The sequence below is a fragment of the Rhinolophus sinicus genome, chromosome 2 (genome assembly GCF_057876585.1).
Source record: "Rhinolophus sinicus isolate RSI-liver-muscle chromosome 2, RSI-T2T, whole genome shotgun sequence".
NCBI lineage: Eukaryota > Metazoa > Chordata > Mammalia > Chiroptera > Rhinolophidae > Rhinolophus > Rhinolophus sinicus.
In genome coordinates this window covers 8,057,541-8,074,260 of record NC_142502.1, presented here as the reverse complement: position 1 = coordinate 8,074,260, position 16,720 = coordinate 8,057,541, and the positions used below count along the sequence as shown (strand labels likewise).

Sequence of the window (16,720 nt, the reverse complement as noted above, 5' to 3'; positions counted from 1 at the left end):
GCCCTAAAATAGTAGCCACAACGTCATCACCAAAGACCAGCTTCAGGTCTTGAGGCAGCAACTCTTCATGGCTTTCTGTAAAGTGGAGACTTCTCTGAATTGGCCCATAAGGGTCTCTAAAGTGCTGTAATTCCACTGAAGTATGAACTCTTCTCCTTAGAAAGGCCCAGTGATCAGGTGTGACACGTTTTTAGTTGGACAGCAGAAGGTCTTTAAAGCATTATTCAGAGAAAGAAACTGAAGGGGAACTCGAATGCCAACTCAGTGCTCGGCTTTCTCATGTGTTACCTCTCAGTCGCCATAGCAACCCTATTTGGAAGATGTTATTTTCAGTTAATAGAAAGGAAAAAACAACAAAAAAACAAAAACCCCAGGTCAGGGAGGTTCAGTAACTTGCCCAAGAAAGTCCATGGGTGTGAAAGTCAGAATTTGAACTAAGTTTGAGTCCAAAATGCTCTATTACACTGTCTTATTCCCAGACAAGGAACTGTTTTCCCTTTCAGCAGAAATGCATGTATTCATAATATATTGATAAGACGTACTGTTCCAAAGAGTTTCTTTTAAGATGACAATACTATTTAATTGCTTCATGTTTTATTCCTGCATTGTGTCTTCCCAAGTGCTTATTTAATTCTTTCAGTTCTGAGTGTACCTTTGCTGCATTCACTGTTCTAAGATACAGACTTTAGATGGGAGATGCCTGAGAGACCTCCCTCCTACCCTTCTTTGTTACTCAGATGTGATCACAGGTTTCCGATCTATGCACTTTTCCTCCGACATGGTACATGACACCCAGGAAAGGTCCCTCCTGGAGTCAAGGGACAAAAGGCCACTGAATCCAGAAAAACCTGACTCTTGATCACTGAGGTGTTTGGTGAGAGATCTTGATCAAAACGGGGAAATATGAAAATTAATAAACAGAAACCTCATTTAAAATGGAGTTGACAGTCTGGAAGAAAGAACTCTTCATGTATGAGTATGTGTCACTCAACGCAGACCACTGACCCCACAGGAAGAGACAGACCTTGCCTCTCTGACAGGAAGTGATACTACTTCACTACCTCAGCAGAAGGAAGGAAAGATTCCTCCTTGCCCAGTAACAGCTCAGCCAATGGGAGGCCGCCAGAACTGGGCCAATGAGAAGCCACTAAACTTTGAAGTTCCAGTTTCCTCCAATGAACTCTTCATTTACCAAAGCCCCTCCCAAGTCCATAAAAGAGCATTTCTCTCCTTGGTTTCTCTGGACTTGTGCATTGTTCACCTTTAGACCGCATGTCCCTAATTGCAATTCTTTGCTGTTCCTGAATAAAACCATCTGGCTACCTATCTGTTAAAGGTCAACATTATACAAAAGAGCTCAGGCTTCGTAACATTAGAGAGTCCCGCCTCAGCAGCCACATATTTTCTCCTGACAGGCAGCCTCTCTGAGGAGGAAACCTCTTTGTCATCTCCATATAGCAGCAGTGTGATCTCCACCATCACCATATTCCTCAGCCTTTCTTGTGATTTAGAATTTGGTACAAACAGACATGTTCAAAAAAAGGAGGATGAATTCAGATGTGAGGTGGATGAGCTTACGTGGACCATAGAACTTCTAGAAGCACCTAGACTCTCACAAATGCCTGTACCTGCCGGGTTCTACCAAAGTAATCACTGTATCCTGTGACCTGATTCATATTTTTATATAATTTTACTTTGTGGAACTCCGAGTCTACACACCTCTGAGCAGTTGACATCATTAAATGCCTACATTTGAGGGGGGTTTGGCTGCTTTTAATAGTGTGGGAGTCAGATCTTCCCTAAGTAAAAAGCATCACAATCTAGTGGTGATGAATCACTGGTCCAAGGAGCAGTGTCTGTGCACCGGAAGCCGTGTCCGGTGGCAGGAAGGACAGTTGTGTGGCTCGGAAGAGGAACATCCTTGAAATCTGCACAGAGAAAAATAACACTTTTTTGAAGAAATGACAGGTGATCACCCTTGTTATGCAACGTGCCTCTTTCACTGAGACAAAGTAATCAAACATCTGATAAAAGTGGAGTGATGCTGTAGCAATTTCTTTTTCAGGAAATGATTGAGTCTTATTTCAAAAATGAGTCTGGAACAGTGCGTGCATTGTTTTATAGTATCAGTCACCAAGGATGGTCTGATAAAACGCTGCCTCAGGCTGCTGCTCAGTTTCAATTAATCCCTGTATGAGAACGCTCCTTCCTGAACCAAGAGCACTGCAGCCCTCTGCACCTGAAAGGCCTCCAGCGGGAGGGGGCTTTCTGTTCATTTTCTTTACAGCATTTGGTACTCAGTTTCCCCTGGTTTATTTTTCCGATTGTAGTATATTCTTATCACTCTGTGCTGACCTAATTTAACAAATCCAATTAGTTCATGTAAACATCCTGTTATCATTTTTTTGTGACTGTAAGATTGGTGATGTCTTGGAGAAGATTCTTCACACTGACTATATGTTTCAGTCCTCTAGTAAGATATTTTTCCTTTTAGTAGAATGTTTTCTAAGGTAAGTGAGTTAAAATACATGTAGATAAATAGCATTATCTTTGCAGAATGAAAGGGCTTTTCAATTTTATGGCAGAATTCATGTGTTGTCTCGAAAACATGTTTTAAGTTCTTAAGGAAAACTGCATAGTATAATTGGCTGAAACATAAGTTCAGTGAAACTGAAGTTTGGAGTTTACCTAAGGAAACAACTTATTTTCAGTAACCTCAGACCAGCTGGCCAAGAGCTATCTCACAAATCCCTGCCATCGTCACGATGGAGACATTAAACATAAACCCATAACTCCTGCTGGGAAAATAGCAAAAAGTTCATGACCTTTTGGTGTGTGTTCTTTTATTATTATCTGAAATATGATATATCCAGTAATGCCACAAATTTTAAAGAAAGTTGAACATTTCTAAGTATAAACAATAGTGAAAATTATGGGTATACATTTTTTTCTTTTAGTTAAAAAAGATTGAAGAGTAAAAGCAGTACAAACTGAAAAAGTGAATTAAGATGATAGAAATATAACAGTAATTAGAATAAATGTAAATGTCCAGCAACTTAGGCAGGTAAATTGTGTATTCATACAATAAAGTATTACTCATCTGTAAAAAGGAATGCACACAAACTACTCTCATAACCATTATATGGAGTGAAAGCAGCCATACACAAAAGTAAACATACTGTATGGTTCCATTCTCGTGAAATTCTAGAACAAGCAACCTGACAGAAATCAGATCACTGGTTGCCTTGGACCAAGACTGAGGGTAGGGGAATGACTTCCCAGGGGAACTTTCGTTTATTGTATGTGAACTATACTTACATAAAGTTTAATTTTAAAAGGCTAATAAATATAACCAACAACTATTTGCCAGCAGTTTTGAAAACTTACATGAACTAGACAAATTCCTTAAAAAATTTTAAAAGAGCTGACTCAAGAAGAAATAAAAATCTTGAAAGCTTGACTGCTAGTATACCTATGACATAAATTGAAGCAATTTATGGTTTAAAATCTTCCTACAAAACAATTCACAGCCAGATGGTTTTATAGGCATATTCTACCAATCTTTCAAGAACAGGTCATCCCAGTTTATACAGGTTCTTCCAGGTAGTGGGGGGAAAGGGCCTACTCACCATCTCATTCTGAGACATCAGCACAATCCTGAGAAGTTCAGACAAAAACATTACATAAAAGGAAATCACAGGGCGCTGGCCCGGTGGCTCAGGCTGTTAGAGCTCCATGCTCCGAATTCTGAAGGCTGCCGGTTCAATTCCCACATGGGCCACTGGGCTCTCAACCATAAGGTTGCCAGTTCAATTCCTCGAGTCCCGCAAGGGATGGTGGGCTGTGCCCCCTGCAACTAGAAAATGGCAACTGGACCTGGAGCTGAGCTGCGCCCTCCACGATTAAGACTGAAAGGACAACAACTTGAAGCTGAATGGCACCCTCCACAACTAGGATTGAAAGGACAACAACTTGGAAAAAAGTCCTGAAGTACACACTGTTCCCCAATAAAGTCCTGTTCCCCTTCCCCAATAAAATCTTTAAAAAAAAAGGAAATCACAGATCTGTTTCACTCATGAATACAGATGTAGAAACTCCAAACACATTAGCAAATCAACTGTGTGTGTAAAAGACAATACTTCACTGCCAAGTTGAGCTGCTTCTAAAGCATACAGGGTAGTTTTGGGAAATTGATAGAAGTAATTCACTGTAATATAGATTAAAAGAGAAAAAAGATATGATCATTTGAATAGATGCAATTAATGCATTTGACAAAACTCAACTTCCAAGTATAAGCAATGTTTTCCAGTTAGATTTTTTTTCATTTTTATTGAGAAAATATTGTTAGCGAGACTGATAAGAAACTGAGAGCTTTACTATTTTGATAATAGTGATGGAGAATGTTACTCGCCCACCATAAGTGAGAGGACATCGAACATGCTGGAGCCACACAGCCTAGCATTATTCATGGCTGTGCCGTTTGCCAAGTGTGTGTGACTGAGGATAAATTACTTAGCCGCCTGCCTATTTTCTCTGTAAAATGAGTGTGATAATACCCCCCACAGACGGTTACGAGGTTCATTCATGTGTGTGAGGCACTGACACATGCATTTCAAATAACGTCTTTTATAGGATGTTGGTATGATACATACAAATTTTATATATTTATATTTATATTCTCTTTAAAGCCATCCCGATCTTAGCCAGAGGCTAAGTTAATGACTATACCTAGTCTTTGGTACATACAAATTTTATATATTTATATTTATATTCTCTTTAAAGCCATCCCGATCTTAGCCAGAGGCTAAGTTAATGACTATACCTAGTCTTTGGTAAATGTGCTTTACCTTCCATGTTACAAACTGACCCCTTTTGTCTGTATGTGTCTCAAAGGTGAGTGATTTCACTTGGAGCCACGATGGGACTCAAGCACTTATTTCTTATCGAGATGGGTTTGTCCTGGTCGGTTCTGTCAGTGGTCAAAGACACTGGTCATCTGAGATCAACTTGGAAAGTCAAATCACGTGTGGCATATGGACTCCTGATGACCAACAGGTAATGCCTCTTGAATATGGGTGTGTAGTGGTAAAACCATGAGAGCTGAGGAGGAAATGCGTTAAATACTGTCACACAGGGGACACGGGGACAGTGTGGAGGAGCTGGCTCCAAAGTTTCCTAAAGAGTCACAAAGGAAAAGAACAATGGCAGTATCCAGGGAAAAATGAAAACAAAAATTTGAAGTGAACCATAGATTGGAGAAATATTTCCCACCATTATGGTAAACGTTGGGTTAACATTTTAATTGTAGAAAATGTTCATGCAAATTTAATTTTAAATCTACATAAATAGCCAATTGATAAATGGGTAATAGACATAAATAATAACTTACAAAAGAAGTACAATTAGTCAGTAGTCATATGGTGGAAAAGTATTCATTCTCAGGGAAAAAAATATAAAATAGCATAGTGAGCATATATTTTCACTTATTAGCAAAAAGTAGTAATAAACTGGCACAGGTGATTTTACTGATTACTGATAAGACTAAAATCAAATAAGCATTCTCATTCGTTGCTGGTAATAATGTGTATTAGACCTTTGGAGCAGCAGTTTGGTATAGAGTATGTCAAAAGTCTTAAAAATGATCCACTTTGACCTGGTAATATACTTTAGGAATTTATCTAAAAGAAACAAAGGGAAGAAAAGTTGTTCATTAAAGCATTATTTATGCTAGTAAAAATTTGGCAACAGCCTGCTTATCTAAAAATAGAATTGCTAAGTAAACTGTGGTGTAACCATTTAAAGTATTGCATAGTAGTTCCGTATATTATATAGACTGTGGTTACAAAGGTGGTGTAATAATCTGGAACAGCTCTTATGATACAGTGTTAAGGGGAAAACTCAGGATACAAAGCGGTTCATGTGGTATGATTACCACATCATAAAACAGCTGAAAAAAACCCATCTGTGTAGTATACAGAACTGGAAGGAAATAAATCAGAATGCCATAAGTAGGTTGTTATTTTATGATGATCTGGGTCATTTTTTAAAATGTAATTTCAAAATTTTCTTTAATGTGCCTATTCTACTTTCATGATAAAACAATATGTAATAACTAATAAAATTATATATTGATAACTCATTTTTTAAATATACAAAAAACTTTTGTAAATATAAAACTTGTATTTTCCAAGTACAGCAGAATCCATAAAATGCCACAACATTTCATAGCAGAGGTTGTAGTGTATATTGGTAAAAGCGAGCAGTATAATATGGAACTATAACTTTTATTTTTGAGCCACTTTTTTTTTTTTTTTTTTTTTACTGAATTGCCTTCCTCTAGTCTGTATGTTTCATGTTTCCATTTTTTTCAAATAAAAATGGCCAATACTTTTTCTGTTTCTTCTCAAAATTAGTATTGCGAGAATTATAAAAAGATATTCTCAACTCCAAGTTTCTTCCCCTCTCCCCCCAAAGACTTCTAATTATCCAGTAGCATATGCATGTATCTACATAGAGCATTTGGATTTTCGTATCATAACGTTTTCTTTTTGGAGGTTTTCACTGCCCCTAGAGTCTCCTCAAAGAGAAGCGCGCCACAGTCCATTAAGTAACCTTGCATGGGCACTTAACCTCTCCCTGCAGTTTCCTCCTCTGTGACAAGGGGTGTGAATTACTTCCTGCCTAATTCCCAGGGCTTTTGTAATGATCCAATGAAGGAACAGATGTGAAATCACTTAAACATATATAGGTGGAAGTTGTGGCTGCACGTTCTTCCCTCGCCTTGGCGGACGGAACTGTGAGGCTCGTGTCACAGTCTCCCTCATAAGCCGTGCCAGCCAGCGCCCCCAGCAGAGTACACACCCGAAGTGTGGCAGGCACTGGGCCCAGAGATGCTAGGGACACAGTGAGGAAGACTCGGCGCCTGCGTCTGAGGAACATGGGGCCCATTGAGGAGACAGACCCACAGCACCCTGTGCTGTGTCCTGGAGAAGGTGGCTGAGGTGGTAGCAGCATGGTGTCATGGGCGTGACAGTGGTGATGGGCTGCAGCTTCTGAGCCAGGCACCGGGGCTCGGTTCCTTAGACCCTCCGGCAAGACGCATGAGTGGCTTGGGCACAACCTCTGTCCCGATGACTTCCAGACTTAGGGCTAATGGTTCGGATTTTGTACAAGGAAAGTGCTCACTTGTTAACAAAAGGTTGTAGACCACTGAATCATTGAGGATCCTCGGGAGAACTTAACACAGAGACGAGAGGTATGGGATAGATACTCTTGTTGGTCAGGTTTGAACTGAGACATGGAAAAAAAATAATCCTAAGAAGGAGAAGGATTATCTCTTTCATAGTTTGAAAAGCATTAATGAGAAAAGTATGGGATAAGCTAATGTTTGTAATGGAATGCCCGATCATTCGATTACAAACATTACCGTGGGTGCTGATGGTTAGAGCAGCATGTCCACGCCCTCCGGGTGTGGGCTGCGAGGCCAGTGTCTCCCGTCCTGGGCACCCTGCTGCCCTTAGTGTAGAGTTCAGCAGCTTCCAGGATGAAACCGCTCCTCACTTCTTGAGATAGATCTGATCGTAATGGGATTTTACCCTGCTTCCTGTTACCTTAAAAAATACAAGCAATGAGTTTGAAGTTCAGCTATTTTCCTATTTCTCATGTATTTTCTTCATTCTAGAGTAATGATGTATATACCCTTTGGGGAATTATAGACCACTATGAATATCAGATGGAAACTGGGAGTGCTCTCTCTGGAAAACTGTACACATATTCAGCCATGATGATGAATGTGACTTTTCATAGAATTTGGCGAGTTTATAGGATTCCACCCATGGATTCTTCCCCTTCATATCCTGGTCTAGATAGTTTAGAAGTGACATTTGGGGTAATCTTCCCCAACTTTTTATTATGCACACGTTCAGGTGTTACGAAATAGTTCAAAGAATATACCCTTCTTAAATTTAACATCTAACATTTTGCCATGTTTGTACTCTCTCTCTCCCTCTTCCCCGCCCTCCCTCCTTCCCTCCCTTTCTCTTCGCACCCACACACATTTTTTTGTGGTACGATTTTTGAAAGTTGTAGATGCCGTGGCATATCACACTTAAATATTTACCATGCATGTTCCAATAATAAGGTTATTCTACATTATCACACCTAGTAAGAAATTAACAGTGATACTATCTGGCTATATTTATATTTCCCTAATTTATACAACAATGAGTTTTATAGACTTTATTTTTTTCTCTTTTTGATATTTGGAACCAGGATCCAGTTGGGTTTATGTACAGCAATTGGTTATGTGTTTAGTTTAAAACAGTTTCCTCCTTTTGAAAATCTTGTATTTAACAATTAACAAAACAGCAATAGTAAGTCCATCCCTATCAATAATTACTTCAATGTAAATGAATTAAACTCCCAATCAAAAGATACAGAACAGCTGAATGGATAAAAATACAAGATCCAACTATATGCTGCCTATAAGAGACTCACTTTAGATTAAAAATTATATATAATCTGAAAGTGAAGGGATGGTAAAATATACTCCATGTAAGTCATAGCCCAAAGAGAAGAGGGGTGACTTATATTTATAGCGGACAAAATAGACTTTCAGTCAAAAACTCTCACAAGAGACAAACATTATATAATGGTAAAAGGGTCAATTCATCAGGAAGCTATGACAATTATAAATTTAAAAGCATGTAACGTTGGAGCACCTAAATATATAAAACACTAGATATATAGATCAAACATTGACAGAACTGAAGGGAGAAATACAAAGCAATACACTGAGGGTAGGAGACTTCAGTGCCACACTTTCAATAATGGATAGAACATACAGACAGAAAATCCATAAAGGAACAGTGGCCATTAACACCAGTATAAACCAAGTGGACCTAACAGATACAGTGAACATTCCAACCAACAGAAGCAGAATATATATTCTTCCCAAGCATGCAAAGAGTATTCTCCAGGATGGATCACATGTTGGGTCCCAAAACAAGTGTTAACAAATTAAAGATTACTGAAATCATATCAAGTGCCTTTTTTCCATCACAGTGGAATGAAACTAAAAATGAATAGTGGAAGGATTATTGGAAAATTCACAAATATATGCAAATTAAAGAACTCTTGATTAACCAAAAGATCAAAGGTGAAATCAAAAGGGAAATTAGAAAATACTTCGAGACAAATGAAAAGTGTAAATGAAACATACCTAAACTTACGGGGTACAGCAAAAGCAGTATTAAGGGGGAGTTTATAGCAAATACTTACAATATAAAGAAAGAAGAAGAAAGATCTCAAATAATCCAACTTTAGACCTCAAGGAATGAGAAAAAGAACAAACAGCCCAAAATTAGCAGAAGGAAGGAAATATAAGATTAGAACAGAAATAAAATGAAACAGAAAATAGAAAAACAATAGACCAAAAAAATCAACAAAATTAAGAGTTGGGTTTTCTGAAAAGAGCAAGGAAATTGACAAACTTTTAGACTAAACAAGAGAATGCTGATTCAAATATAAAATCAGAAATGAAAGAAGAGACATTATAATTGATGTCACAGAAATAAGAATTATTAGAGACTACTATGAACAATTATACAATGCCAACAAATTGGACAGTCTAGAGGAACAGATAAATTCCTAGTGAATAGAACCTACCAAGACTGAATCATGAATAGAAAATCTGAACAGACCTATAACTAGTAAGGAGATTGGATTAGTAATGAAAAAAACTCCCAACAAAGAAAATGCCAGGACCAGATGGCTTCATTGGTGAATTCTGCCAAACATTTAAAGAAGAATTAACACCGTTCCTTCTCAGTCTCTTCCAAAAACTTGAAGAGAAAGGAACACTTCCAAATTTATTTTATGATGCCAGCATTACCCTGATACCAAAGCCAAAGCCACTAAGGTAAAAACAGTTTCCATGTCCCTGGTGAACATAGGTGCAAAAATCCTCAACAAAATACTAGCAAACTGAATTCAACCGCACATTGAAAGAATCATACACAATAATCAAGTGGGTTTTATCCCTGGGGTGCAAGGACATTCAGCCTATGAAAATGAATTAATATGATGTGCCTCATTAACAGAATATAGGATAAGAACCACAAGATCATCTCAACAGATGCAGAAAAGGCATTTGACAAAATTCAACACCCTTTCAGGATAAAAAAACCCAACAAACTAGGAATAGAAAGAAATGACTTCAGTGTGATAAAGGCCATATGTATGAAACTTCTGCAGCTAATATGCTCAACGGTGAAAAACTGAAAGCCTTTCCTCTGATCAGAACAAAATGAGGATGTCCGCTCTCTCCATTTATATTCAACATAGTACTGGAAGTCCTAGCCAAAGCAGTTAGGCAAGAAAAAGGAATAAAAAGCATTCAAATAGGAAAGGAAGAAGTAAAATTATCTCTGTTTGCAAATGATGTGATCTTGTATGAAGAAAACCCTAAAGATGACACGCACACAAACCCTGTTAGAATAAATGAATTCAGTAAAGTTGCAGGATATAGAATCAATATACAAAACTTAGTTGCATTTCTGTACGCTAGAAATGAACTGTCTGAAAAAGAAATTAAGAAAATCCCATTTATAATAGCATCAAAAATACTAAAATACTTAACCAAGGAGATAAAAAGACTTGTACAATGAAACTACAAAAGCAAAGGGTAGAAGCGCGGTTGCCCTGGGATGGGGGAAGAGGGGAGAGTTGGGGAGATGCTGTTCAGTGGGTATCAAGTTTCAGTCATGCAGGATGGGTATATTCTAGAAATCTGTATTTGTGCCTGTAGTTAATAAGATTGTATTGTACACTTAAATTGTTTGTTTGTATTATTTTTATTTTATTTTTTTAGGGTTTATTTTTTATATATATCAGGTGTAGAAAACAACAGAATGATTAGACATTTACAATCCTCACAAAATGATAACCATCCCCCCAATCTACTACCTCTCTGGCATGGTACACATCTGCTACAATTCCATTGACTCTATTCCCCATGCTGTACTTCATATCCTGTGACCATATACAGAGGGTTCTAAAATAAATGTATACACATTTTAAGAAAGGGGAAAACTGTATTAAAATTACACTGATGATAGGCTGGCCTGGTGGCCCAGGCTGTTAGAGCTCCGTGCTCCTAACTCCGAAGGCTGCCGGTTCGATTCCCAAATGGGCCAGTGGGCTCCCAACCACAAGGTTGCAGGTTCAATTCCTCCAGTCCCACAAGAGATGGCGGGCTCTGCCCCCTGCAAGTAAGATTGAACATGGCATCTTGAGCTGAGCTGCCTCCTGGATGGCTCAGTTGGTTGGAGCACGTCCTCTCAACCACAAGGTTGCCGGTTCGACTCCCGCAAGGGATGGTGGGCTGCACCCCCTGCAACTAGCAATAACAACTGGACCTGGAGCTGAACTGCGCCCTCCACAACTAAGATTGAAAGGACAACAACTTGACTTGGAAAAAAATCCTGGAAGTTGTGGCGGGCCAGCCGCCACAAGTCGATGGGTTCCCGAATGGGGGAGTGGGAATGAATAAAAGACACTCTCACATATGATGATGGCGATCGCGGACCCCAGTGATGCTGGAGACACTGAGTTTATTTTACTGCACCCATATATGCAGTTTGAGTACATGCAACTTAGCAACGAAAGTATGCATTATCTTAGCAACTGCAAATTCTTTAACTTTTACATAGGAGACACAAAATTCACTGAAACTCCCAAAAGTAATTATCTTATCAATTGCCCTGATAGGCATCAGCTTCTGTGTCCAGGAACTGGCCTTCCCACCACATACCTGAGCAGCTTACAAGCTTAAGCTCCCCCCAGGTGCAGGCAGAGACAATTGCCTCGGGGAGGAAACAGGTAGCATAAACCAAGCCATTCTGTAAAGCTCAGAGTTTCCTGTAACCATGGCTCCCCACAGGAAGTACACACTGTTCCCCAATAAAGTCCTGTTCCCCTTCCCCAATAAAATAAAATAAAAAATTACATTGATGGTAACCACTTTGAGCAACTCTTTTTTTTTTAAAGATTTTATTGGGGAAGGGGAACAGGACTTTATTGGGGAACAGTGTGTACTTCCAGGCCTTTTTTCCAAGTCAAATTGTTGTCCTTTCAATCTTAGTGTTGTGGAGGGTGCCGTTCAGCTTCAAGTTGTTGTCCTTTCAGTCTTAGTTGTGGAGGGCGCAGCTCAGCTCCAGGTCCAGTTGCCGTTTTCTAGTTGCAGGGGACACAGCCCACCATCCCTTGTGGGATCGGAACCGGCAACCGTGTGGTTGAGAGGATGCCCTCCAACCAACTGGGCCACCTGAGAGCTCAACAGCAGCTCAGCTCAAGATACCATGTTCAATCTTAGTTGCAGGGGGCAGAGCCCACCATCCCTTGCGGGACTCGAGGAGTTGAACTGGCAACCTGTGGTTGAGAGCCCACTGGCCCATGTGGGAATCGAACCAGCAGCCTTCGGAGTTAGGAGCACGGAGCTCTAACCTCCTGAGCCACTGGGCCGCCTCCACTTTGAGCAACTCTTATAATTGCAGAAGTCAAACATGACTTGTATATATTGACTATTACAATTTTAATGCAGTTTTCCTTTCTTAAAATGTATATACATTTTTTTGGCATCCTCTGTATATGTATATGTATGTGTGTATGTAAATAATATATATATAATATATATTAATTATGGTTGACATTTAATATTATTTTACATCAGCTTCAGGTGTTCAGTGCAGTGATCAGGCATCTCCACAATCTATGAAGTGATTGCCCCGATAAGTCCAGTGCCCGTCTGGCACCCCATTATTGATTATATTCGCCATACTGCATTTCACATCCCTGTGACTACCAGTTTGTACTTTCTAATCCCTTCACCTTCCCTATCCCCCGACCCCCCTCCCATCTAGCAGCCCTCAGTTTTTTCTCTGTATCTCTGAGTCTATTTCTGTTTTGTTTGATCATTTACTCTGTTCTTTAGATTCCACATATAAGTGAGGTCATATGGTATTTGTCTTTCTCAGTCTGACTTACTTCACTTAGCATAATGTTCTCTAGCTCCATCCATGTTGTTGCAAATTATAAGATTTTATCCTTTTTATGACAGAGTGATACTCCATTGTATAAATGTACCACAATTTCTTTAGCAGATTGTCCTATTGATGGGCATTTTGGTTATTTCCATATCTTGACTATTGTGACTAGCGCTGCAATAAACATTAGGGGTGCATATAATTTTTCAAATTAGTGTTTCGAATTTCTTTGGATAAATACCCAGGAGTGGAATTGCTGAGTCATAAGGTAGTTCTAGTTTTAATTTTTTGAGGCAGCTCCATACTGTTTTCCATAGTGGCTGCACCCATTTGCAGTCTCATCAACAGTGCACGAGGGTTCCCTTTTCTCCACATCCTCGCCAACACTTGTTTTTTTTTTATTTTTGATGATAGCTATTCTGACAGGAGTGAGGTGATATCTCACTGTGGTTTTTATTTATATTTCTCTGAAGATTAGTGATGTTGAGCATCTTTTCATCTGTGTGTCCTCTTTGGAGAAATGCCTATTCATGTCCTCTGCCCATTTTTTAATTGAGTTGTTTGTTTTTTGGGTGTTGAGTTGTATAAGTTTTTTTAATAAATTTTGGATATTAATCCCTTATCAGATGTATCATTGGCAAATCTCTTCTCCTATTCAGTAGGATGTCTTTTTGTTTCCTTTGCTATGAAAAACCTTTTTAGTTTGATGTAGTCCCGTTTATTTTTTCTTTTGCTTCCCTTGCCCGAGGGGATATATCAGTAAAAATATTACTAAAGGTAATGTCTGTGAGTTTACTTCCTATATTTTCTTTTAGGAGTTTTATGGTTTCAGGTCTTACATTTAAGTCTTTAATCCATTTTGAGTTTATTCTTGTCTTTGGTGTAAGGAGGTGATCCAGTTTCATTTTTTTGCATGTGTCTGTCCAGGTTTCCCAGCACCGTTTATTAAATAGATTGTCTTTACCCCAATGTAAATTCTTACTTCCTTTTCATAGATTAAATTACCATGTAGGCATGGATTTATGTCTGGGCTCTCTGTTCCATTGATCTATGTGTCTGTTTTTATGCCAATACCATGCTGTTTGGGTTACTTATAGGCTTGTAGTGTGATTTGATATTAAGGTAGCATGTACACTTAAATTTTTGTTAAGAGTGTAGATCTCATGTTGTGTTTTTACCACAATAAAAATTATGTAGTATATTGGGGGTCTACATTTATTTTAAATTCAGTTTCTTATGAATTTAGTGTTGCATTTTCTTCATATGCCTTTATTAACACCTCATGACAATGGCCTTGGTTTTGATGCAGAACCCCTGCATGAATGCCAGTGTTTGTCCAGGTGGCTGAACTATAAACTGGAGCTTACTAGGGTTCCTCTTGGCATTCCTGAACCACAAGTGCATTGCTGCTCTGACAGCCCTACCCTTGGCGTGGAAATACATCCTTGTGTCACATGGGAGGGAGGTGACATGGTACCACTACCAGTGACACTTTCCTGACTAAATTCTAGGCAGCCCCTGCTGAGCCCTCTTTTTGAGTAGGCCTCAAACTTTGGCCTAGAAAACTAGATTCTCATCACAAATAATTACAGAGAGAGAGAGAGAGAGAGAAAGAGAGAGAGAGAGAGAGAGAGAGAGACTTGAATAAACACTAGCATAGTTCTATTGATTCAAGGCTGTGTCACTAAGGTGACAACTCCAGCCCCCTTAAATTCTTGCCTGGGAAAGCTCAGGGCTGCCAAAAGAATTTACTATTTGTTCCACACAACACCTGACAATAGTGGCCCATGTCTCGCAGTCTGTGGGAAGGTAGGACCCTAACTTGGATAAGCACCACTGGCAAACCGTACTCCCACTTTTTGTGAATTTCCACTTTCCTGACTCTTCTTGAACCCCCACCTCCCTACTTCCTCCTCCTTCATTCTCCCTAGAACACCTGGGCACCTCTGTACAGAGAGAAGTTGAGTTCAGTTCATGCTGGACTCTCTTCCCTATTGGAGGGGTCATTGCTGGTTAAAATCTGTCCCTGCCTCTAACTAGTGTCTGGCTTTGTTTCTCTTTCACACCAGTCACAGGTGCTGTTGCTCTACTGCCATCACTGTGACCTTGACAGCTACTGGCAAGTCGGAAGCCTTTTACTCTCCTCAGACCAGGAAATTATTTCTCCCTAGCCCTTTTGTTGAAGAAGTTTATTAGTAGCCACAGGAAGAAATTACTTTTTAATAAATCTAAATATAATGAAATATACATTTAGATATATTAAAGATTTATAGCATTTTGAAACAGGAAAGGATTTGGAAGCTCATCCGATATAACTTTTTTGACTGACGGAGGAGACCAACAGTCAGGGAGGTGGGGATCAATTCGAAATGATAGAAGTTAGCCGTGAAAATAGAAACAGAACCCCAGCCAGCCGACTCCCAGTCCTGAGTCCTTTGCAAACGAGAGGCTGTTTCCCTGGCAGACTTGGACTGTCCACACCAAACAGTCGACACAGATTCCAGTGTCACTCAGCATCCCCCACCCAAATTAAAGGTGCCCAGTCACCCCCAAGGCTTGTGCGGTGAATGGGTACCCTGGCCATTTTCCCCTGCTCCAAAGATCTGATAGAGCCCTACTCCAGAAACATTTCGTTTTATCTCATTCAATATATATTTATTTTTAATAATATATCCACATGGTGTAAAATTCTAAATGTTCAGAAGGATATATGATGAAAAGGCCCCTTTCTTCCACTTCCCCAAGCCGCCCATTTCTGTTCCCCTGAGTTAATTGGTGTTCCCAGTTACTTTTTTGTCCTTCTGGAGATATTCTAGTTAAATGTGAATTTTAGTTATCCCTGTAGTCAGACCATTCTCTGCCCCCAGAAATCATATGTGGGTGTCTTAGAAGGGTGAATAAACTTAAAAATGGAGCCTGAAAGATTTGGGGAAAAATGTTCTACATGGGAATTATTTAGCATTAATTTTGATGCCTAAGGCAGATAGAATATCTTCCTCTGAAAATGTGTAGACATAGGACAGCCTCTCATCTTCATGGGTTAGTTGATAAGCAGTCTTTTTTGCAGTGAAGAGATGAAACGACTTCAAAATTACCTTTTTAGCCAAAGATACAAATGTTTTATTATAGATATTTTGGGTGAGATGTCATTCCTAGATTTATCACAATAAGTTTTAAAATGTCTGTCTTACAAATGATTGTTACAGTTAACTGTGAAATTACTTTTTTTTTAAAACCAGGAAATAGTCTAGTAATCAATTGAACAGTTTCTTTAGTTGCAGAATGTTCAAATCTGGCCTTGAAACACATTTGAAGGCTAGTGTCCTGAAACCCAACAGGGAGGCCTTAAAAAAACAAGTTTTACTTCAGTGGTGTCTGAGAACAGAAGTTTCCTTGTAAAAAGCAAAAGGACATCACAGCTTGTGCCTTTGTCTCCCTGTACCCAGCGACACATTTAATGTTTGCCACCAATGGGGCTGAGGTTACTAAGTAGGAATTTGTAATCAGTTATCTGCTCCCCCAGCTTTAAATCACAAAAACAAACAAATGGGGGAAAAGTTGATGCTTCTGGGATCAGTTCCAATACTACTGGTTAAACTCTGCTGCAAGACATGAATATTTATAGAAGCGTGCATTTATTTTTAACTGACATATGGTATTTATTCAAGAATTTAGAC

General features: G+C 39.1%; 1 protein-coding gene across 3 annotated transcripts in view; it reads left to right on the top strand.

The window, feature by feature from the left end:
• The window catches only part of TULP4 (TUB like protein 4), a 202,835-nt gene that overhangs the window by 138,062 nt on the left and 48,053 nt on the right, over positions 1-16,720 (top strand). For 2 of the 3 annotated variants that reach the window (XM_074333760.2, XM_074333761.2), the window contains exon 4: positions 4,894-5,055. In XM_074333760.2, the coding sequence (XP_074189861.2) occupies positions 4,894-5,055 (162 nt within the window). Of the gene's footprint in view, positions 1-4,893; positions 5,056-16,720 lie in introns of those variants that run through there. The other variant, XM_074333762.2, reaches the window with a different exon arrangement.